This window comes from Chionomys nivalis, chromosome 18, assembly GCF_950005125.1.
Source record: "Chionomys nivalis chromosome 18, mChiNiv1.1, whole genome shotgun sequence".
Taxonomy (NCBI): Eukaryota; Metazoa; Chordata; class Mammalia; order Rodentia; family Cricetidae; genus Chionomys; species Chionomys nivalis.
Genome location: NC_080103.1, coordinates 7372424 through 7397276, shown reverse-complemented (window position 1 = coordinate 7397276; position 24853 = coordinate 7372424). Strand labels below are relative to the sequence as shown.

Below are 24853 nucleotides of genomic sequence, written 5' to 3'. Positions count from 1 at the left end.
ACCAGGCTCAGGTAGCTGGGGGACTCTGATTTGGATTAGCAACTTCTGAAACTTTGAATTTAGTCCCGCTGAAACTTCTTTCTCTTCTTTCGGGTTTCATTTCATTCCTTCTTCTCTATTTCCTCTCTTTCTTCCCTTCTTTCCTATCCCTTCTCCTCCCCTTCTTTCCCCTCACCATCTCCCACCTCACAACACCCGAGTTTTCTTTTTCTGGTGGTATAAGACCATTTACCTTTGCTTAGCAGTTTCTGCGCCTACCAGGAGTCAGGGACTCTTTGAGGTCTGATCTATACACCTGAGGCATGACCATGAACTACAGATCTCCCCTTGGCTGCGTCTGTCAGACTGAATCACACTAGCATAGGAAGCCATATGAGCAGAGAGTTTACTGTTCATTCTAGGTAAGACCCCTTAGCCTAGTGTCTTCTATGTTCAGAAGGGATGGTATAGTAATGGTAAAAATAATAGCACAAAAATAGCTCACATTTGCTGAACACTAATTTTGTTTCAGACACGAAGCATAGCACAGTGTGTGTATGCACATTTAATTCTTTTCTTTTTTTCTTTTTTCTTTTTTTTTTTTTTTTTTGGTTTTTCGAGACAGGGTTTCTCTGTGGCTTTGGAGCCTGTCCTGGAACTAGCTCTGTAGACCTGCCTGGTCTCGAACTCACAGAGATCCACCTGCCTCTGCCTCATGAGTGCTGGGATTAAAGGCGTGCGCCACCATCGCCCGGCTGCACATTTAATTCTTAAAAACCTCAAAAAATAGTTTTTAATTTCCTCAAATTGTAAGCATGAGTAGACTGGCATTCAGAGACGTCGAGGAATTGGAACAAAATTTGACAGCAAGTGAAGGCTCCAGGTCTCTGATGGTGAGTAATGGGAATGCGACCTAAACTGAGATCTGGAGCCATCAACATTCGTGGAATCCACTCAGTGTGATGCCCTGCTGCAATCTTCAAACCACCACCACCCAGAAGAAGGGACACTCCGGCTTCTGGGGACACACCCAGGCTCTTAGGAAATTGTCGCCTGACTGCTCTGCCTCAGTGACCCAGCGACTGTTGAGCTCTGGGGTAGCATCTGCCCAGCAACCAGCCTCTGAAGGCGTTTGCTCAGGGGCCAAGTCGTAAGTTCACCATTGACTCATCCACGATGTGCAAAGCCGAGTCCAGATGGCATCCCATGCTGGGGAAGCTCCGAAGGACAGCCCCACTCTGCCTCTCACTTCCGGCTCCGAGATTCTGTAATTCCTAGGAGGCAGGGCATCACACACGCTGTTTACAAATAGATGATGTCACTGAGGACCTGCCTCCTCCTCACCAGTCAGGGATATGAAGTGAAGCAACAGGCCTCGTGACTTGTTGGACAGCCAGGCAGGAAGGGTGGGCTTGCCTGACTCAGAACATACTCGGAAGCCAGTGTGAGGATCAAAATAATACAAGGGCTGAGTTTTGGGAAAGAGAAACGGTGATTCATTAGGAGACACATGAATCTATAGGAATACATATCCTTGAACACAGGTGCATTGATATCTATTAAATGGCCAGCCGTAAGGATGGCAGTTCCCCTGATTCCCACACATCCATGAAATTCAGACGTGTGGGAACTGTGCAAGAAAACACAAGGTTATGGGTTCTTCCTTTCCAGGCAAACTGAGGCTTTGGGTGTTTAAGGCATTCTTCCAGTCGTAGTGACACTTGACCATTGTGTTCACTAGAAAAGAAACCTGGAATTCCAGCTGCTAAGATCAGTCCTTCACTGTGAACGTGGCATCCTTTCACTCACCACTTAAAACTGCTGCAAACCATGGGTTCCCAGTTTCTGGGAAGAAAACTAAAGCATAGAGCTATCCTGAGATGGCACAGTTTCTAATCAGAGGACAGAGTTTTGGACAGGGCGTTTCTGACTTCAAAATCATCATTATGGACACCATTATTTTTGTACTATGCACTTGTGAGAAACCTTGGATGGAAGGGGGAGAAGGAATCCAAAGGATTAGTGGCACTAGAAATACATCTCTGAGAACATGTCCTCAGAGGAGAGAGGACAGACCAGATCACTAGTGGCTTCAAACGCGCCTTCTAGGGCTTTTAATAGTGTTGTGTTTGTGGCATAGAGAAATGGTTCTTAGAGAAGAGTTTAGAAAGACAAATGTTGACCTACAGAACATCTACCACAATGGTGAGGATGCTCTAGAAACCTGGAAAGATTATGTTAATAGGCAGCCACAATGACCCAGGCTTGAGATAGGGATCTGAACTTGGTATTGGGCAAGCAAAGGAAATGACAGATGGGAAAGGCATTTGCCCGGAGAAAATAATTGATAGAACTGGGTACAACATTGGGGCTTTTGGAGATGAACCAACTGAGGTGGCATCGGAGATTTGTGCCTCCTCGGTAGGAAATGACAATAACAATGACAGAAAAGTGGAGAAAGAAAAAGTGTGAGGGAGGAAGAGGACTGGTCCCAAGGTGATGTGCTGAGCCTGAGGAGCTGCCCGGACATGACGGCAAATCAGTGAGGCGGGGGTGGAAATGCAGATAATCTTTGAAATGTTTTCACAACATGTGGAGGTGGGATCCCAATCGTTGATAATGGATGTGATTTCACTTCTGTAATGGAAGTTATGAAGAAAAATCAAAAAGAGACCTGACATGACTTATTCAACACAGAAAGCCTGTGTAAAAAAGAAAACTGGACCCTCGAGATGCCTGATCAATATGCATTTGATTAATAAGCTGACAGAACAGAAGCCTAAAGGGTGACTTGATGGGGATGAGCAGGAAGGTAAAAGGTGAATTCTGAAACAAAGTCAAAGATGAAGCCAGAAAACTCTTAGGCAGCTCATCGGGCTGCTCTCAAGACTTAAGTTCTGGAAATACAGACTGAAGAGAAGCAAGCAGGGCAGAGCAAGGTCACAGAAGGCAAAGGCTGTCGTTAGTAAGGTTGGTCACGTGGGCTTCTTGCCTGTCCGTAGTCAGTCTTCCCCCACTAAGAGCAAGACAGAGCAAGACGTTTCATCTGAGGGGCAGAAGTTCCTCCTCAATTTGGTAGAACGGGTTAAACAGGCAAATTTGGTATCGCAGTGAGTAAGAGAAAAGTCCTCTCTGCTGTGGATGACGATGCAGCGGATTCGAATGATTTGGCTGTGATAAATCTGAACCATGTCAGTTTGCCTCAGGATAAATGACAGCCCTCGGAAGGCGAGTCTCACCTCCTCTTATAAATACTGACCAGGGTGAGGACAATGGCCTCTAATCTATCTTATTCAGTGATGCACCTTGTTAAGAATGTTGTTAGAGGAGCGGGGAGGTGGTTCCGTAGAAAAGAGGAACTGAGTTCAAATCCCTAGCACCACTGTAAAGGACACCAAGAAGCAAAACCTGGGTGTGGCTATGTATGCCTATAACCCCAGCACTGGTGAGCAGAGACGGTTCCTAGGAGAGCTTGCTAGCCAGCTAACCTAGGTGAAATGGTCAGCTTCCAGTTCTCAAGCAGTAAGAGGAAAACAAAGGGGAAGGCGATGGTCATCTATCTCTGGCCTCCATACGCGTGCGTGGATGCACACATCCACACACTCATGTGTGTACCACACATACACCACAGCACCCACACAGAGAGAGTCAGTGTGTGCTGGTTTTTATTGTCAGTGATCTATCTATGTCAGACCTGCTTATTTTTGAACTGAATTTGTAGTGGTAAAAGGCCATTTTTTTCTTGCTTCCCCCGCAAAGACTGTTTTTCTACCAGCTTGAAGTAATTAGATGCACCGGAAAGCAAGGAGGAATTAACCTCCACCCTCTCTTCTACTCACTTACATGATTTTTCGTTTATTCACTATGGTAAATCTTTCAATCATTAGAGTTGTTTGATTGCCCACCATATCTGTGGTACTTTTATGATGCAAAAAAATGTCTTAATGAGAGAATTCAATACAATGTAGTGTGATGAGGGATTGACACCGTCACATGGAATCAGCACTACACTGAGATGACCGCTCACACTGGCAAAAAGCATTGTTTGGACTTGATGCTGAAGATTGTGTTGGTCAAGCTGAGAACACAGAAAAAATATTTAAGTTGAATGACACCAAAGGTGAGGGCAGTGAGATGAATCCGTGATTTATAGCAAACAATTTTGCATGGATGGACCTTGAGGAGGTCAGAGAAGTGAGACTATCTACATAGCTGCTCAGAGAACAGATGAGGTAAAACATCTGGAGCTTTATCCTACAGGCATGGTAGAGTATGGCATTATGAAATATAGTATTTTTATTTATTTTATTTTTAATTTCCCATTTGTATACAAATTATTTTGATCATAGCTAGTCACCATTCTCCTTACTTCCTTTTGCCCTGGGCCTCATCCTTCTTCATTTACCATTTTTAAATTTTTAAAAAAATAACCTACAGAGTCCAATTAGTGCAGTTTACTTGAGTATAGGTGTGGGTCCATCCACTGAAGCATGAACAGCCTACCAGCTGCTACACCCTCAAAGGAAAATGTGTTTTTCTCCCTCAACAACATCAATTGCCACTAGCTCCTCAGCTAGGGATGGGGTCCTGTAGCCCCTCCTGCATCTATGCTGGGATTCTGACTGGCTTGATCGTGCACAGGTATCCACAGCTGCTCTGAGCTTACAAGGCCAGGATAACAGCCTTTAAGAAACGGTTAGATTTCTCTGCTCTTTTCATACATATTGGAAACACCTTACCTTAAGGAACCAGAACACCAACATCATCTCTTGCTACAGCTGGTCTTTTTTTGGTATCTTCTCCAAATACCAAGTGTCTTCCACAGTTTGCTATTCTTTACCATACTTGATTGCACTGACTAACTCTTGTCCCACCAGCCATTGTGCATTGTCCTTCCTGTCGTCAGTCATCAAAGCTTCTCTGAAGCTCCACATCCCGTGTCCTTTCTCATTCCCCAGAGTCTTAGGCCTTAGGAAAGTCAGGTACTTCCCACTTCTGATCAAAGCTTACCCTTTCATTCTGGAGTCTGCATTTCTATCGGTTTTCCCATCCGTTGGTTCACCCCATTCCTCCTCTGCCTCTCCCATCCTAGTTTCTCTTTTAAGTCTCAGTGTTAAACCCCAAGTTCTGGAGTTCTTTCTATGGAAAATCTCATTCATTCATTTATTCATGTATGCATCATGACATCAGGTGTCTTTCTCATCCGCTCTCTACTGGGCCTCTCACTGAATCCGAAACTTACCTGTTTGGCTGGACTGACTGACCAGAATCTCCAGGAATTTGCATGTCTCTACCTCCCAGAGCTGGGGTTACAGATCTGTGCTGAACCTGGCTGGGGAACTGAACTCAGATCCTCATGGTTGCGAAGCAAACACTCTACCACCCACCCAGGCATCACCCAGGCCCTGCTGCAGAATCTTAGACACTTTCCTTCCTGTTTGTTTTGTGTTTGCACAGTGGCCAAGCATTCAAATATATGAGGTTGTGGAGGCCATTCTTGTTCAAACCACCAAACCCTGCTTACCATTGTTCTAAATCATTCTTTCCTTTGAAATTCAGTTTTTAATCTTCCTGAATTAAGCATTCTGGTAGTTATTTTTAAGGCACTGTTAATAGTAAGATAATTCTTAGCTGAAAAAAATTCTTGGCCCTCAACATTAAATGATAATTTAGCTGAATACAGAATTCCAGGTTGTGAAATCTGGCCTTAGATCATTGGTGATGTGGTCACAGTGTTTTCTGACTTTAATGCATGAAGGGTGCTGTAAGCCTGGTTTTCTTTTGCAGAGGTAACCTGGAGCATCTCCTCACACGTTTTACATTTTCTCTTGAGGTTTATGTTTCTGAGGATTCATGACTTTCATTCAGTCTTGAAATTTTTAAACTGATATTTCTTTAAATATCTCCACCCACTCTGATGTTTCCCTCTGGAACTCTCATTGCATGCACAGGACTTTTGTGTTCTGTATTCGAAAAGCCACTACCTCCCAAGTCATCGCATCATGTAGTCCATCTGTGGATTCTTCATCCTTCCGTTGAGACAGCTGTGGGCTGGAAACATGAGTGAAAGCGTCCACAGTAAACAAGTACAGGTTTCCCCTTGTCATTATTACCGAAATAATATAATAACTGTTTGCACAGAATTAGCGTTGTATTTATAATGTATCAGGCATTGTAAGTAATCTAGGGAAAACTTAAAGTATTTAAGAGGATATGCAAAATTGCATGTTAAATTGTGCCGTTTTATGAAAAGATTTGAGCATCCTTGGACTTCAGTACCCCAGGGATCTTGGAGCCAATCTCCCATGCTGATGAAAGATTGTTTAACTTTTCAAACACACACACATATGACTGTTAAGATGTCTCAGGGGTAAGCATGTTTGTTACCAAGCCTGAAGATCTAAGTTCATTCCTTTGGACCCACATGGTGGAAGGAGAGAACTGACTCCTATGATCTGTCCTCCATCTGCTATATATTTGCCGTGATATGCGCGCGTGCACACACAAGTAATAAGTAAATCCATAAACGTAATTAAAAATTTATAAAAGATTGCTTAGAAAAAGAATGTCACAGGACCCAAAGAAACTGTCTGCCTTAGCTTGGGCTTCTGTGGAGGAAAGAGATTCATCCCTTAAAACGGGGAAGCATAGCCCGCATGTCAGACCTGCCTGTCATTCTCTCTACAGCACACTCAACATGGGTCTGGGACTAGCCCGTGCTATGTATTTAACATAAAATAGATCTCAGACAGACAGGTGACAGATTGCTTCAGATATCCACAAAACAAATCGATGTTTAATCTAGACAGATTGCTTTTCAACATAAGCCCCACAGGCAGGTAAAGTCCCACTGGGATACATATGTATAGAATGGGTTTATAGACAGGAGAAGTCCCACTGGGATACGTATATGTGGAATGGGTTTTAAAGCATGTTTGTCATTTAAAGTATGTTTATAATTTTTAACCATGAATTCAACTTCCAAAAGAATTAATGCTAATAAGCAGCAGGATGAGACGACCAGAAAGTTTCTGATGAAAGACCTATCAGATAAATATTATAGACATTTTCATTATGCATGTAGCAGTTTTTAGATTATGGCGACGTCACTATAAAGTCATCAGCTGTAGCAAATGCACTGCTGAGGGGTACTGATAATGGGGAAAGTGTGCAGAACATTCTTCTGCTTTCTTCTCTATTTTGCTGAACCTAAATATTTTCTAAAAATATAAAGAGCTTTTTTAAACGTATGATTCAAATGCCCTAAACACAGTAAATAAGAATTTAAATCATAAAATGTAGAGACATTGAAAAGAAGCCAACAGTCCTAAGAAAAGTTTATTAAATTGTCCTTGAATAAAAGGAATAAATGGTATAGAGAAAGATTGGCTTTGGATACAAATAAAAGACATAAAATGATAATATTGAAATTTGCATGTATGAAAGCAATTTACTATATAAGATTCTGCAGTGGTCTGAGACTGGTTTGTCTACTTTTCCATATCAGTTCCCAGTCATTAACATTGGTTCTTGGTAGCTGTAACTAAGAAACTAGAACTCAAAACCTTAACCAAAGATCAGTTCTTCTCTGTTTGGAAAGGCCACTCTCTTTTAAGAGCATGAAGTTTGGAGTCAGTGAGGCAAGAAGGGAACACCTGCCTAGCCAACCAGAGCAGTTGAACCAATCCTAAAAATCAATGGGGTGAAAGATGCCCTCCACAGATCACCCATGTATTCAGGATACCAGCTTCTTACCTCAGCATGTATTTCACACCAACAGTGTACAGCTCAAACCAGGAAAAGAAGGGGATGAGGAAGAAAAGGGACCATGAGCATGGGTCTGGCCTTTAAAAATGTCTTAGAGGTATACCTACATTGCCCAGGAGTGAGGAACATGGCCACACACTCACCTGAACGTTTGGCCAAAAAATCTGCTAAGATTTATGTGTTTTGTTATTATGGAATAAGTGAGTTACAGACATGGAAATAAATCAATAGCTAAGTGGCAAACAATACTTTTTTTTTTCTTTCATTGCATTTGTTTATCCAACAGCAGAGCTCAGGTTACCAGCTTTGGTGACACACATTTACCAGTTGGTCATCAGTTTTGGTGACAGGCACATTTACTGGCTGGTCACCAGTTTGGGTGGTTAAGCCGTCTCTCTGGCCTGTGATCCGTATTTGACTCAGTGAGGATGCCTACTTCTTTAGTTTCCAGTTTATATCCTAATCTTCGCAGTATTGGATCCCAAATTTCTAGAAAATGATACTTTCCACCTCCGGAGAGCTCTGGTTTTATTTCTCCCTTCTACTGAAATGTGGGACATTTTCTACTTTCATGCAAGTGTGGGGAGTCTTTAAAGTGCCTGCTATACGCCCCTTTCCCTAACATTTGAGATGACTATTATGTAACGCTTTTCAATAAGCAGTTCCGCCAGAAGTAATGGTTAGCTCTTTGGAGGTCCTAAGCTGTCTTTATGGCTAAAGGAAACCAGGGTGGCAGGATTTCTGTCCGCCTGGGCATGAGTATGCCCTGAAGACCACTGGGGAGGGAGCAATGATACTGGTGTGAGAGTCTGAAGGAAGTCAAGGAGGCCCCAGGGAAGCCGCTGGACCCTCCTGCTTTGCCACATACCACATCTCCTATGCCATCAGCGGCCAGTAAGCTTCGTGGGGAAGTGACTGTGTCCTACACGTCTTGATGTTTCTTTTGCATCTTGGTACTCTGACTTGCATATGGATGTTACTCAACAGAGCTGTTGATTGATTGTTGACAGCGCAGTCCATGCAATTTAATCCTTGCTTTGTACTTTATACTCATCGGAAAATTATATCAAGGTGTGGCGCATTTCAAATACAAAGTAGCACATTAACCCTCTGCTCCACCCAGTCCAGAAACATAGGGAAATGCCTGGACTCATTTTTGGCATTATAGCCATTCCATAATTAAGTTACAAGGACTAGGAGAACAGGGATGATTTAAAATATTACTTCTTTAGTTCAAAATATGTTTTGGAAAAGCTTTCAGGGATTTATAGTCCCAAATTTCTTACACCTTTAGCCTTTGGTGGGGTTACTACAAGGCCTGGAATCTGCTCAGTTTCAATCCCTCTGCCATGACCTGGTTAACACTGAATGTACCAGATTCGGGGCATTAGCTCCATCCCACCTGACAGTTAATTTCATTTTGAAAATTGTTTTCTACAAAAATATATGTAGTTTTGATATTGACATAAGTTTTCCATTTTCTTGAATGATTGTATCCATTGAAGGCAAATGCAAATTATAGATTAGCAAAAGTTACCTTACACTGACATAACCATTTTATGGCTGATTGTATGTTTCTCCATATCATTCTTTACACTTGCTTTGTTCAATAAACCCATTCAGGCTGCAGTGTTGTTTGTCATCTTCCTAGCTGTGTATCCCTCTGTATCTTCATGCTGATTCTTTGTTTAATAAAGCATCCAGGCTGTGATGTAGTCTCCCCCACCCCTTGGTTTTCACTCAGGAGTGTAAACCTTCTGTTCATTAGAGTAAACACACCTAGCAAGCTTTGCGTGCCTGCTTAGTTTTCTATTTCATGCCTATCTACTGTTTATTCGGCCACCTCCTCGTTATTGGACATTATCTTACCTCCAAGTCTTTGCTATAATTAGGTACAGTCTGATGCACATAGGTTATTCACTCAACAAACATTTATGAAGTGTGTTAACTCTGCTCACCACTATGGAAGGAACTGAGGAGGCAGAACAGGGGACAAATTTCCTGGTGACTTCTGTTAAGGATAGAAACAGAAAATAAATATAATCTGACTTCAAATAAGACAACCACAAACACTGAAACAAACAAACAAGTAAAGAGCTGGAGAGTGATGGGTCCAGCCTGTAATTTAGACAGTGGTGGCAGACTGCATTGAACTGCTGGATAAACCTCAGATGAACCTTCAGAGGTGGAACAATGTACTGGGAATTATGCAAACTCACACCATGTGGGAGGGCTGACTGCTCGGCATGCTGGCCGGCGCTGGGCCCTGTCCTCAGCCTGGGGTCCACGTTTTGACCCTCCTGCTGTGCTCCGCTCCTGCCTCATGGCTATCGTCTGTCATGTGTGCAGATCCTGGTACTTTACAGAAAGCTTTTACAGGCTAACCTGATGCAGTATTCGTTTAATTAATTAATTAATTAATTCTGTGGAAATCTTCAAATCTGAACAAAAAGAGAGGGAACAATGATCCCCCAACTACACTGCTTTTATTTCTTTTACCCTCAGTGATTTCCCCTTAACTATTTTAAGAAAAAGTCCAGAATGGCATCTTTCCCCACCTTCAAATACTGAAGCACTTGTCTCGAGCATATGACGTTTGAATAACTTGTTTGCCATCGCTATTCCTGAGAGGACGAACAATACTCCAATAACACGAAATAGTTTGTGCTCACATTTTTACAGTCATCTTTAAAGTAAGGCTTAAGAGTCGGCTTGTTCGACACATGTTTGGACACACGTTTGGTCATCGTGCCCCTGACGTGTCTTCAGAGGTTTTTCTCCCACATCATTTACTTTGTAAAGAATTAGCTCACTTGACAAGAGTTACTCACATTTTGAGTTAGGCTAATTACTCTTTCATGCCGTTTCTCTTTCTTGTGATGTCCCCACAATAAATTCAAGTTCAATGTTTTTGGCAAGCATGAATCCAGTGCTATCTTATATGTTTGCTAAGCCGTACAAAAGACTGGCACCGTCCGGATGTCCCAGTTTGAGTGATGTTGGCTAAGAGCGACCTATAGGCTTGGATGCTGTCAGTACCGTCATCCATCCATCTTAAAGCTGCCCATAAATCTCTTACTTAATAGTATAAGAACTTCTCAGTGATTACTTCATTATGGATTAATAATAGAACTTTTCTGTCACTCATTTATCACTTATTACCTGAATCGTGTAGGAGCTTTCTCCCCAACTACTTCATAGCTTGAAATATAAATTATACAGAAAATGAAGAAACACTTATTAATATTTATAAATAATATACATTATATATAATTTATAATAAAATCTTCCTGTGGCCAAATTTTTGGGGCAACTAGTTGACAACTTACCAATTTCTAAAGATAGCTCTTGAAGGTCACCACTATTTCTGGGTCTCTGTTTTGAAGTCCACTGATCAGGTGAGTGATATTTGTCATATTTTCCATCTGGTAAGAATCCTCTAAAATGACCTCCCATGTGCTTTCCACACAGCCTCAGTGGCCTTCCACAGCATCCCTGCTTTTTGGTACTACATGGTGGTTCATCTTGTATATCGCTTGTCTCAGAACTCGACAAGTATTTCTCTAAGGATTCTTGCTTTCTTTTAGTGAGAAATAGCATTTAGAGACCTCAATGGGGACACCAGGAATGCAAAATACCACTTTTTTTAAAAGTATTCCTAAATATTTTTAGTGAATAGCTAGAAATATATTTAAGGAGAAAATTATTAATAAATAATATTTTGAATTCAAATTTAGCATTTCAGCAATATACATCATTTCTTGGATTCTCTTCTTATAGTCTATTATACTGAGAATAAGTGGTATTTTATTTACTCTGTAATACAGCTGTGCTGTTTTCTAAATGATAATGATATTATTATTATTATTGATAAGATCATTCAATACTGTGTATGTTTTCTCTGAGACTTATTTGGTCCTTTAAATAAAAATGTATAATACAAATATTTAAAGTTGCTTGAAAAAATTATTTTTTTTTCTCTGTAGTAATTTGACGTAGCACTGGCTTACTCCAGTTGCTTTAGTTTTGGCATTTAGAGAGTTGAACAATTTTATTTTTGTTGATATATATAGCATTTACATGAACCAACAGATGCACTTAACAAGGTCAAATTTCTTTTTTTTGACGGCCCTCTGTTGTGAAGTTAAATATTTTTTATTGAGGTTTAGCTTATATTTTCTTTGTTGTTATCCTTTATTCTTATCTCCAACGCTCTTATTTAGGCAGGAAAGCAGTGATTATAGTAATGAAGGAAGTAGCCCTGCGACTTTGGAGCCCAGCTTTCCTATGTCACACTGCCCCCCACAGTCTGTTCCAGGCACCTCAAAGGGAGGAGCCATTAGCTCACCCTCAGTGCTGGTTAGATGCTCAGTTTCAACCAACTCCTTGCTTCACTGAAGAGTCCTCCCACTCCAGGATACACGAAGTAATTATGAGAGCTATTTTTGAACTCCACATACTGCTGAGTGCACAGACAAACTGTGTGACTACACAGGTGTGTGCTGTCACTTCCTGCTAACACTGCTGTGAGGAAGGGCTGAGGGACACAGTCCTCATCACAGATGCTGAATGATTCCTGAAGCAAATATGGAGACAATTAACCTGAGAAGAGCGGTCCTCAAAGGAATGAAAATCATGTTCAGGGAACGACTGTGATTTCTTGAAGTCTTGGTTGTCATCTGGGATCTTTTAAGAGTAAAAACTGGTGAAATACCCTCTAAATTTAAAGATGAGAACAGACTCATTATTTTCTTTCTAACTTAATTTAAAACTAGTGCGCGAAACAATCCCACACCAGTTAGGATTTAAAGAGATATTTATTTGGGGGGGTAAAACTCACAAACATCAACCGTCAGGAAAGAAGCCTAGTGGCTGGAGCAGGAGCTGGAACCAAGCACCAGAACCAGAGAGCGGGAAACAAGAAGCGGCCGAGGCTTGCCGCTCTTTTTTAAAGATAAATAGACCACACCCCAGTAGGCTGGTATTTCAACAGCTATTGGCTGAAGAAGCGGAAGGTCCTCCCGCAGCATAAAACGGTATTAGCAATGAGGCAGAAAATAGAGGCCGTAACTCCCTTAATAAAGCTTCTTAACAGGGTAAGTGTACATGTAAGGCCATTAGATTTCTAAGGTAGGCATTACTAACCACCAAAGGAGTTCCTCACCAAGGGGTCTTTGCCTTTTACCTAACTTATAAAAATTAAGAAATATTGTTGTGTTATGTATTAATGTATTAGGAGTTTTTGGTATGTACCACTTACGCTGTGTAGTCATAATAATATTGCTGAATTTACGTTATAAAAACTTCAATCAGCTGGTACGTCCATTTCTTAAAAACAAAGAAAACAAAACAAAACACACACACACACACAAGGCAAAATAAAACTCATTCCACTAGTTTTCAGTTCCTGGTGTGAAGTCACAAGACCTGATGGCTAGGTCAGCTCAAGAGCCCTTTCCAGAGAACTGAGGAACACTGGCCTCAGGTGGCCACTAGGTGGCTCTGCGCCAGGAACTCATCGTAGTGGCTGATGCTGAACACAGTAACAGGCAAGACTGGAGTGGAAGGAGACTGGGCATTCGTGAGTTGGTTTCTGTGATTTCAAAGTGATCCTCTCTCAGGCCCCAAGCTCACTGCCAGGTGGTGGGTGGTGAGAGTGGGCAGGGTGAGATGAAGATTTCGGGTGACAGGGAAGCTTTTATTTCCTTCCTTCCAACTCCAAGTTTTCTGCTTCTCCCAGGGCAGGAACCTTCTAGAAGAGTTTTAGAAAATTCTCATCTGGTGCCAATTTCAGTCGTTTGTGTGTGCTGTAGGTTAGGCATGCTAATTCTGTTTTATTAGTTCATTTATGCACTCGCCCTAAAGCTACTGATCTCACCTTATATAGCTAGCACTGCTGTCCTGGGAGAAGAGGACTCACAAATGAACACAACACAAATCCTTTTCTTGGGTGACTGAAAGGGGAGTGAGCTGGACCAGTATCCAAGTAGCTCAGATCTATGTCATGTACATGAATGAAATGCCTCTGCATCTTAGGTCAGAGCCTTGGGTGGCACTGAGCCCAAGGAGCAGTGAATCCCGGTCCTGTCACTTGCTGTTGTTGAGATGGTGGACCAGGTAAGATCGTTGTCTTGGTCAATAGTACCTGTCAGAAACAGAGGTGTTGGCCCCATCTCTGTATAAGGGCAACAGGCAGAGGCTGGACACCCAGGTAGAGCTGATGAGATCTTAGAGGTAACAAGGGTCCACGAGGAAGAGATAAAGGTGTGGTGACACTGGGACAAATTGGGGAGTCAGAGGGTACCGTGGGTAATCCATAACTGCAGGAAAAGTAGTAGTTTAATCAAGAGAGCAGATATTGGAGGCTCGGATATTCTTAGGATGCCCTGGTGTATCTGTTCTGTTTTGATTCTTGTAATGATGTGTTACTGAATAATGATGAATTATTGAATAAACTCATGCATGAAACACAAATGTGTATACATGTGGTGAAGAGAGAGAGAGAGAGAGACAGAGAGACAGAGAGACAGAGAGAGAGAGAAACAGACACATGTCAACTGTAAAACTTGCCACAATGTGTTCTTATGCAGTGGTTGTGTAAAGCCAGAAGGATCTAGAGGAGGGAGACGGCAGTGAAGTGGTTTCCAGAGAGCAAAAGACCACAGAGATGTTTAAGGCCAAGTCAAGCATAAAACATTGAGACTCTGTGTTAAGATGACAGCACTGGAAAATTAAAACAAATGTAACGAACACTGTATAAGTAGTGGTAGAATCCATTTTCAGAGACTTGGGAACTGCAGACTGTTAGGAATAATTTGTATAAACTGGATTAGCTAAAGGAAATCACAACAAATATGAATGATGGTTGACTGTATGTAATGAAGTTGTTATTCCAACTTTGCTTCTTGGACATAGACCCCCACATTATTCACAAAACGTTTCTCAATACTATCAAGAAGAAAGACATCAACATTTCTAAGGGGACTCCACAGTGATGTATCCTTCTGACATTATCATTGAGTCCTTGGGCATTGCTCACAGGGTCAGAGGGATGCTTGGGTCTAATTGACATTGGGCTTAATATTGCCCCACCCCATCCATTCACTAAGGATCAGTGGTGCTGCCTTGGAGCAAGAACAGGACACTGCTGCTCTCCCAGCATCACCAAGTGCTTCCAGGCTGCGGGAATGCTGTGCCTACTCTTGACAAAACTCACAAAGAATTAAAGTTGGCATTGACTTGTTCATTGTATCACCATGACCATAATCATAAGTACATTTAGTGTTTTATCTTTGAAATTTCTTCAACTGTCTTGTCAGCAGAATACTTACAATGATGGAAGAACTAGAGTATGTGGATTTGTATAAATTATATATTTCCTCATTCTAGCTTATTGTAATATTGGAGGTATATTTCAGAAAGAAATATAGTATCTCCAAAAATCACACTATAGATATTTGAAAGCATATTTAGATATAAATTTGAGAATGAGAACCATGTTGTCTTTATCTAGTAAATTCATGTAGTAAACTTATCAAAATCTGTAGAAGTGGCCTCTACCTCTTAGGAACCAAAATGTAACATGAAACAAGCTAAGTACTTGCAAGAAATGGGTTGGGATACTATTTCCCCACGAAGGCATGAGCACAGGGACATGGTAGGGAGTGAAGCAATCCATCTCCTGTTGGGAATGTGTCCCATGCTGTGCTAAGTTGTTCTGGCTGTTGTGGAAACAGGCTTGTACCAGATGTGCCACCGGCTGTCATCAAATCTAGCATAACTAGATGCAAGACTTTCCTCAGTCTTGTGGCTTGTCCCTCACCTTATTAAACCTACATAGGTGCTTATTACACAGCAGGGGGAGTAAATGCTGTCACTCTAGGGGGCTGCTGTGGCAGAAGCATGCAGCTGCTTGAGACCATAGAAGCACCCACTCAGAATGTTGGTTCATAGAGTAATTGAAAAATTACGTCACATAATCAAGGTCATTCTTTTGTTTTAGTTTTTCTAAACTTTTTATCCCAAATGATAAGTAAATATTTTACTTAGAGAAATGCATTTATAAAACCAGAATATTTTTAATTTTCAAATTTTTTTAAACCAAAACTCAGCTTCGTTTCTCCCCCCACCCCCACCCCCCGGCATTCACAACCAGTGGTATCCTACAGGTGCTGCTGGAGAAACTGTGTGCAACCCCGTGGCAACCTTTCTTGCTTCCTTACTCTTAGCCACCTGTCTTCCAGTATTTACTTCCTTTGACTTCCCATTTTCTGTTTCTTTGTGGGGAATCAAGGAACACCCATTCTAATATTAATATTTCCCTTATAACAGAATCTGCATACAATCAATGCACTTTTCATACATGCTGCAGGGTTGTCAGATCTCCCACAGACAGGGAGTCAATGCCAGTGACTCCTCCTTTAACTGATGCAGCAGCCCACCCGGCAGGGCAGTGCTGTTCCTCTCCCTGTCCCATGTGCTAGGTAGCACTGACGAGTGGAGCAGAGGACAGGAGAAGCCACAAAGGTAGACACGAGAGCCACAATGGTGTTGAGAAACAAGTTCTTTACTTCCACAGGGTCAAGAACATAATATTAACAGACTGGGAAGTTGTCACAAGCTCTCCAGATTGCAGGGTGCTTACTGTGTGGGCATGCAGGGAACAGGAAGAGCCAGGAGAGATCTGAGCTCTCCTGTAGAAACATCTCAGCATTTAAAGGAACAGGAAAACTGGAAAAGAAGTCCACATGTTGGGGAAGGTTGTTAGACTCGATTCTGGAAAAGATTCTCTTCCAAACTTCACCGTCCAGGTCAGCAACAGCCCCCAGAGCTGTGGCCACAGCCTGAGCCCCCAGACTGCTGACCGCTGCCACGGTCACAGGAGCTGCCACGGTCACAGGAGCTGCCACGGTCACAGGAACTGGAGCTCCTGCGCCTGCATCTGTGGGACCTGCGCCTGTGGTGGCTCAGGAAGCAGCCTCCCTCAGAGCTGGGGACACTGCAGCCCCCAGAGCTTGTAGCACAGCAGGAGGAGGCTGCAGGCAGACACTGTGCTGTGCTCTTTGGGGGGCACTTGGGGGAGGGGCACTTGGGAGGAGGCTGGCACTGCTTCTGGCTCTGCTGGCAGGACATCTTTCAGGAGTCAGTCTGGGAAAGAAAAAAAAATGTCTTTAGGCCAGTGTGTCCCTTGGGAATGGTCTCATAAAGCCCTGCCTGCTCCTAAGACTTGCTGCTCCCTGAGCTGTGATCTTTGCAAAGGCAAAGGGTAATTGGTCTCCATGACCTGCAAGCCACTGTCTTCCTCTTGCCTTGCTGGCAGGAGGGAATGCTGCTACTTCTAAGTAGCTCTCTGGTGAGCTGAAGCAAATACAGGCAATGGGAGAAAGGCTCTTGCAGAGTTCCCTGGGCAGATTCAGACTCTCAGAAGAGTGCAAGAAATGCAGAGAGCCAGGACTCTGCTGTGTCACAGGCTCTGATGCACCCACACAGGCTCCTGTCTGTGTTCTCCTCCCTGTCCCTGTCCCCTGGCAGGTCCTCTTCCTGCTGCCTTCTCATTAGACACTTCTGCTTCCTCCTCCCCAGTCAAGTCCGGCTTGTCTTCTCTGCACACCCTAGATGAGGCCCTCTCCCTGGTCAGGTACTCACCAGATGCAGCAAAGGCTGGAGGGGAAGGCTGAGCTGAAGAGGCTGTGGATGAATGGTCCAGGGCAGCAGCCCTTTTATCCTTGGCAGGCTGTGATGCACAGCCCAAGCATGCTGCTGCTTTCCCAACCAGGGAGGTGACAGAGCCAGCACTCCTGGTATCTTCCTCATGTTTCCAAGTTTCCTGACAAGACACCATTAGGTCACCTCTGCTGTTGCTTCCCTGGTATACCAGAGACCTACCATTTCTTCTTTCATGTATCCAGATAGAGCTGTCTGTCTCTACTATTTTTTTTTTCTGGGCAATGTGAATGTAGAGATGCATAGAATACATTTCCTGCACTTGAGCATTTCAAATTTAGCTGCAGAGAAAGAGGAGTATGTGTGTGTGTGTGTGTACCATATCCACAGATATATAGTACCATATATACGTATATATAATACACATATATATTACTGTGAGAGTTTATTGTGTGATGTGAATGTCTTCAAAACATTATGAATGATTTGATCAGATGTGATTAGCTCCTGATTCTCAAGAGTGTTAAATCATCAAACCACTCAGGCCCAGGAATGGGATGTGTTTGCTAATGAACCAAGAATGGGTCCCAGACCCTGGGGAAGGCAGAACTGAAGTTCAGGTTGGATATGCATGAGAGGCAAAGCCCTGAAGGCTACTAATATCACCCCAACGTAATGTGGTCAAGGAGGGTGTCCATATTTACCTTTTTGAGGAATATTTGGTATTGAATATGGGGTGATAAAGTGATAGTGATGTATGGAATATTGAATATGATTGATGAATGGCAATCATTTTTCAGTGTGCTGCTAATGACTAGGTTGATGATATGAGGATACTATCTTCATCACAATTAATGAAATTATCATAATAACTTCCAACATTTATGTAAATGTTTTTAATAAAGAAAAGATTTTTAGTACATTGCAGTGGAATAGGCAGTGTTTTGAGAATACCTTCCTTGGAGAGATGTAGAAAGAGTCTACTCTTTCCTTGTAAGTTCCAAACAATACAGCAAAATTTGACCCCAGTAGAGTGAAGCCTGGTGAATGCACGGACTGAGCAGGCTACTCTAAAGAAGGAGAAGGAGGTGCATGCAGGAGTGTGAAAGACCACTGTACTGGAAAGTCTCGGCCCAGCATGGATGATGGCGTCTTGGTAGTCACATAGATGGAGTTCCTCTCAGTTAGTCGTCCCAGCCCATACCTTAGCTCCTCCCAAGACTGCCTGGTCTTGTGTAGTTAGGGAAGAATTACAATTGCACAGAAAGGGCTGCCAAGAGCTCCTGGAACTTCAGATGAGGGTCCAAGGACCCTTCCAACTCTCCCTTTTCTCTGAAGGGACATCACCAACCATCAGGCAGCTGGTGATGATTTTTATGCTTTTTTAATCAGACACAGGTGATCTGATGAAGATGGGCGCTGCTTTGCTCAGTAGCTCCCATTGTATGACAGACAGTAATGAGCACTGCCTGTCTTTGGAGGATGATTTTTATGAAATATGAATCTTCTTTTTCTACCAGATCTTAATGCACTATTAGAGATGACTTTGTCTTTGGATTCAACTGCTATCGTTAACTATTTGGCTATTTGTTTCCCATATTGAAATCAGAAGTATAACAGAGCACTGTTTATATTTAAACTAAACAATAGTTTTTAAATTTGGATCTATTCCTTGTACCCAGGTTTGGAAGGGCCATGCTTATGTAAGTATATGGCCGTATTTTACACCACACTGCCTTCCCTCCTCTCCCTTTCTAGCTTGTCTCCTGTCTGCATTGCCACCTACACAGTTTCACTGCTACTTCCATGCCACACACACACACACACACACACACAGACACATTTTATATATGTATGTGAAATCTAGGAGGTACCAAAGAGACAAAACAGAATATTAGTCTTTCTGCGATTTTACTTCACATAACGCAATAATTTTCAGCTGCATCCATTTGGTGATAATTTTTAATTGAAACACTTTTATGACAAATCTGTGCTTGCTCTATATATACTTTACTTTCTGGGTTTTTGAAACAAAACCCCCTATAATGATGTACTTTACTCTATTTAAAAGGTGTGGATTTCATACTTTCCTTGAAAATAGCCACAGAGCCATGAATTGCATTTGGTCTTCATGGATGAGGAATGAATGAAAGTGGAGGGATTGAGTAGTTCTCCTTTCTGATTTTCTTCTTACTTGAGGTATTTCTTGCCCCAAGGCTATTTTCAAAGCTTAGATCATTAATAATGCTGAAGTGTCTAATAGCTCAGCAGTCTATGGATTGTTACTGTACTAGAAGAGATTATTTACCACCCATTGCTTGTTGAGAAAAGTCTCCCTGATCTCAAGCACTTGGATATTTGGTCTGCAGTTGGTGGCGTTGTTTGTGGATATTAGGTGGTGCAGGCCTGCTAGAGGACATGCAGCAGCAGGAGCAGACTTCCAGAGTGAAAGCCATGGCCCGTTTCTAACTTGCTCCCTCTTCTTAGTTCTTTCCATTGAAAATGTGAACTCTAAACTTTCTGCTCCTGCCTCCACAGCTGCTGTGTGGTGCTGTGGATGTCCTGTGGCTCTGAACTCCTGTTCCTCTGGAACAGCAAGCCCAAATCAGCTGCCTCTGGAGTGTTTCAGTACAACAACAGAAAAGCAGCTCATGAGCTTATCAAAGGTACTCTCTCATATCAGTCAGTAGTGAAGCTGAAGGTCAAGTTACCATGTAATGTGGAGGCCAGGAGAATAGGAGATGGACAGGAAACTAGCCTAATGGAAGTGTGTTTCTTTAGAAGGTCCAGAATTCTAGACCTTCTAAAATGTTTATGCTGTTTCCTAGCCTGTGACTCCAGTTGGAGGTAACTTCTCTCTCTTGCCCAGAAATCTCCAATACTTTCCCTGACTTCCCTCCCCTTTCTAATTACTAAATTCCTACTGCTTCAAAAAATTATTCCTTATTTCTCATTAATGGACTTCTACCGAACACCATTACTATTCTTTACCCAAACAGCACCGGGAGAAGATAGACTGAAATCTTGTTGATTGGCTTGTTGTCATGAGGGAGAGACTAGACTTTCTGGGGACATCAAGACATGGCTGTTGGGGGGTAGAGAAAGGGCTTTGTAGTTCAGAGTAATTAGTGTTCTTGCAGAGGACCTAGGGTTGTTTCCCAGAGCTTGCATGCTGGCTCACAAACATCTTAACTTCAGTTCTAGGGGATCTAATGCCCTCTTCTTACCTCCATGGGCACCAGTCATGAAGTGGAGTGCATGCATACACGCAGACAAACTCTCATACACATAAGTGACCATTTAAAAAAAGACAGAAATGATTGTTTTAAGAATTGAGCTCAAGTCATATAATTTGGAAAGTTGACGTTTTCCTGGACTTGGCACTATAAAAAGGCACAAGCTACTTAACAATACAGTTATCAGTCTTCATCATTGTCAACCAGCAAGATGTTAAAACTTCATCAAAATTTAGAAATCTTCATCATTTTAAACAAGATCAATGAAGCAGACTAAAGCTATAAATGCTAAAGACGTGGTAGTCACTCACATTAGATAAAGGAGTGGATGTCTGGTGGTTTGCGGGGTAGACACACACCATTTTGTTGGCTTTCAGAATAACCTTGGTCGTGGGTTACTCCCTTATGGCCAGAGTCAGCCTGACTATTGGAGGTCTGTGAAAAGTATGAAATGCTTGTATTCAAGAGAAGATTATCATAGCATTAGCTCTTAGAGCCAGCTCAGCTTCTCCCAGATTGTGGGACTGCTCTTTTTTTTTTTTTAATATTTATTTATTATGTATACAATATTCTGTTTGTGTGTATGCCTGAAGGCCAGAAGAGGGCGCCAGACCTCTTTACAGATGGTTGTGAGCCACCATGTGGTTGCTGGGAATTGAACTCAGGACCTTTGGAAGAGTCGGCAATGCTCTTAACCACTGAGCCATCTCTCCAGCCCCGGGACTGCTCTTTCTTTTCTTAGCAGTGACTATAGGCAAGTCATTCTAACCATCAATAAAGACACAGTGGTTATCACAGATCCACAGTGTATTCACTATTCTCATTCTATGGCAGATTGAGCTACTACAGAACAATTAATTATACAGAGGTATTGAGTGACAAAAGAAAATTCTAAGTGCTATAGGGTATATAAGAAGAAAATGATATTTGAACCTATATTTCCTACAAAAATGTTTGTTGTTGCCTCATGTCTATGGTCATCAGAAGCATGCTTTGTCTCTCAACAGCAAACCTTCAGCTATTTTGCCTATGGGTTATATAGACAAAAGGAATAAGTGGGGGTAGGTAGCAACAATTGAACAAGGACATGTATTACACTTTTGAGCTAATTCAAAGTATCAACCTATAAGTTCCAGTGTCTTTGAGTGCATAATCTCACCTCTCTTTATGCCACACAGGGTTGCCTGAAAGGCTTTCCTCTGGCTCTTTCCCCAATTGTTTATCTGGGAGATTCCTGAGACATCTGAAGATGGAGATCATTAATCTTATGTCTACTTTGGTGAACTGTCTTGTCTCTCACTTCCTTTTCTTTATGAGATCACATGATCTACAGTGCATCCATCTTGTGATGACTGACAGCTCATAGCTCTGAGTATCTGATTGCTCCCTTTCCCACCCCCTCCCCGAGAGCAAAGGCTCCAAATCCCGGTTGTCTCACTCTGAGTAGCCTTCTCTCTGTATGGTTGCAGCACATACAGGAAATACAGAGACTTGTCTAGCTGGAAGAATCTTGGCAGAATTTTATGGCTTAGTCATTCTAATTGGTACTACAGGAAAGATCAGTACAGGATTTCTTTGTAGCACATTTTTAATATTCTTTGCAACAATGCAGGATGAGTGAACAACACAAAAATAATCTGTTTTCCTTACAGGTCAGTACCTCCCATCCTCATAACAGTTGCATCCCAGAAGGAAGATGCAGCTGGAGAGCCACCTATCTTTAATGCCAATCTGTAGATATGTGCCATAGGGCTTTTATATGCATTATATATATGTGTGTGTGTGTGTATATATATATATATATATATATATATATATATATATATATATATATGCTTATTCCCTGTTGTGATTAAGTTGTAATATTTGAAAGCATTCATATATTCATAGTCCTCTCTGAGAAAGTTCCAGATGGATGCAGCACGTAAGGGAAGCATAGACTAGAGTTTTATTCTAATATTAAGATGATATCTAAGGAATCAGAACTGAAAATGAAGAAGACCTTTATACACTTGACATTTCCTGAGATACTGTGCTTCAGTCAACACAGCACAGGGGGGAAAGGGTAAAACAAAAGCATTCCCTTCCTGTTTTACTCTGCTGAACCTAGGACATTTAAAAGGCTCTGAGAAGGTCTTCACACCAAGGGAGCACCTTGTAGATTCTTAGCTTCCTGTAGCATCAGTTCAGAACAATAAGCTTTATGATTCCAGGCCACAATGGATGAGCCAGAAGCAGTCATTTAAAGTGACATTAGTTTTACAATGGACACACGTAGGTACTACACAGTTACTTAGGAGTGGAAACAGGGTGGGTGTGCTACAGGAAGGGTTTGTGCAGAGTACATGATGAACTCCTGGAGGTCAGAGAAGAAGTCTTCCTCGGATAGGAGCATCTGAGAAGTTAAAAAGTACAGAGAGGAGCTTAGGTGTGGACGGAAATTACGCCCATGTGCTACTAACCTGTAGTGCATGGAGAAGGAGGAAGAAGGAAACCCCTGGGAGGCAGATGGCATGGCCAAAGTCCTTTGGCTTAAGCTGCTGTGTCTCCCTTCAATTTGTCACTAAAATTCTTTCATTTATGTTGTTTTCTTAAACTTATTATTTTTCTTGAATGTGAGGAGAGGGTTTGACACATTAGGGCCATGGAAGGTGTGTTCCAGCTCTGGAGCAGGCATGTCACTTGGGAATTCTCAGTGCTTAGGTGATACAGTCTCGGGAAGCTGTTATCCCTTTGCGTCTCAGCTTGACTCAGGCCATGCATTGTGGAAATGCTAGCTGCAGAGTGGCTGAGAGTGAAAGTGATAGGACATTGGAAAGAATGCAGTGTTATTGGACAGAGGTAACCAGAAGACACCACCACAAGAATAGGGTGCCTGGGAAAAAAAGAAGACCTTGCTGAAGTGAAAGACTTTATAACAGTTAGACCCAAAGCCGTGCCACTAAGATCAGGCCATGGTGAGAGCCAGAGACCAGATATTTCCTGGCACATGTGGTTTAACAACACAAAAAGATTAGAATGTATAGCATGTGCATAATGTTTTAGGGACCCCAGTGTTTTGAAGGACTTATCCACTCCTCCAATCATCACTATTGCCCAGTGTGACTTCTTAGGAGGTGTAGAGATGATGGAGAAGGAAACGCCTCATCCATTTGCTTTACTGGGTCGTCCAGTTCTGCTTTGCTGGTGTCCAGGGCCCTGACCGCTGCAGAAGTGACAGGAGCTGATGCTCAGGAAGTGTGTCCACTGGATAGGTCAAGCCTGTAGTTGCTCAGGCAGAAACATTCTCCAGAGTTGAAGAAGGGCATCCCAAGAAGTAAAGGACAGTGAGAAGGGAGTGTAGCCGGAACCAGGCAAGATATTGGGTGGGTACTTTGACAGGCACCTCTGGTGGTTTTGGCTTGTCCTGATTTTACTAGTGGCTGCATGGAGGAAAAATGAAAATGATGGCACGTGTTGGCACTAGTTTATAAATTGATATTTTTTCCTGTTTCAGGAGTGTGGCTCTGAACCCACAGATTAGAAATAGTTCCTGCGAAGACACGGAAAATAAATACCAAGTCGAGAGATAGATCCTGAGTCCAATGAAGACTGTCTAATCTTCCAACTTTTTTTTTCTGCTTTACGTTGCAGATGGGAAGTAAGTAAGGATGGGGTGAAATGAGGGTAGCAAGCATGATTTAGTGAACAACTTTCTTCACTTGCCCTCAGCCTTGTGATGGCAAGTATAAAGTACATAGAAGAGGGAAGATATCTAAAAAATCCCAGATTATTAAAATATTTGTATTGAAATCTATAGTGCTGCTCATTTTGTTTTTTTTACTCATTAAAGTAATTTAACTTTTGAAGCAGTTCGTACTGAGCTAATGGTCCAGTGTGTGGGTGATAGGTAACAGTAAAATAGCTATGATCCAACCAAGGATGCTCTGGTCAGTCCTTGGGAATGAGGTCAGAGACCTAGGATCTGAGTCCCTAGGGCTCAGAATCTGGGCAAATGAGAGTGGGAAGGAGACTCAAGAAGGGGCCTTAATCTTGAGCCTTTCACAATTTCCTTAACCTATTCTTCGCCTCCTTAGCTGTTATCTTGGGAATAGAAGCATGCAGATGTTAGAATAGCATTTTATGCCCATCAAAACATGGGTGTTCAGTTCTATAACTTTGCTTCTGATGCATGTTTTTACTGAGTTTAGTGACTCTCTGTTCCAGTG

General features: G+C 42.3%; 1 protein-coding gene across 1 annotated transcript; it reads right to left on the bottom strand.

Moving 5' to 3' along the window:
• Positions 1–16557: 16557 nt before the first annotated feature.
• LOC130890194 (late cornified envelope protein 3D-like) lies at positions 16558–16878 on the bottom strand. The gene has a single exon (XM_057794213.1). The coding sequence runs from the start codon at positions 16876–16878 to the stop codon at positions 16558–16560; it is 321 nt and encodes a 106-aa protein (XP_057650196.1).
• Positions 16879–24853: the final 7975 nt, after the last annotated feature.

Coding starts and splice junctions, on each gene's coding strand:
- LOC130890194 (XM_057794213.1), bottom strand. CDS start 16,878: ATGTCCTGCCAGCAGAGCCAGAAGCAGTGCCAGCCTCCTCCCAAGTGC.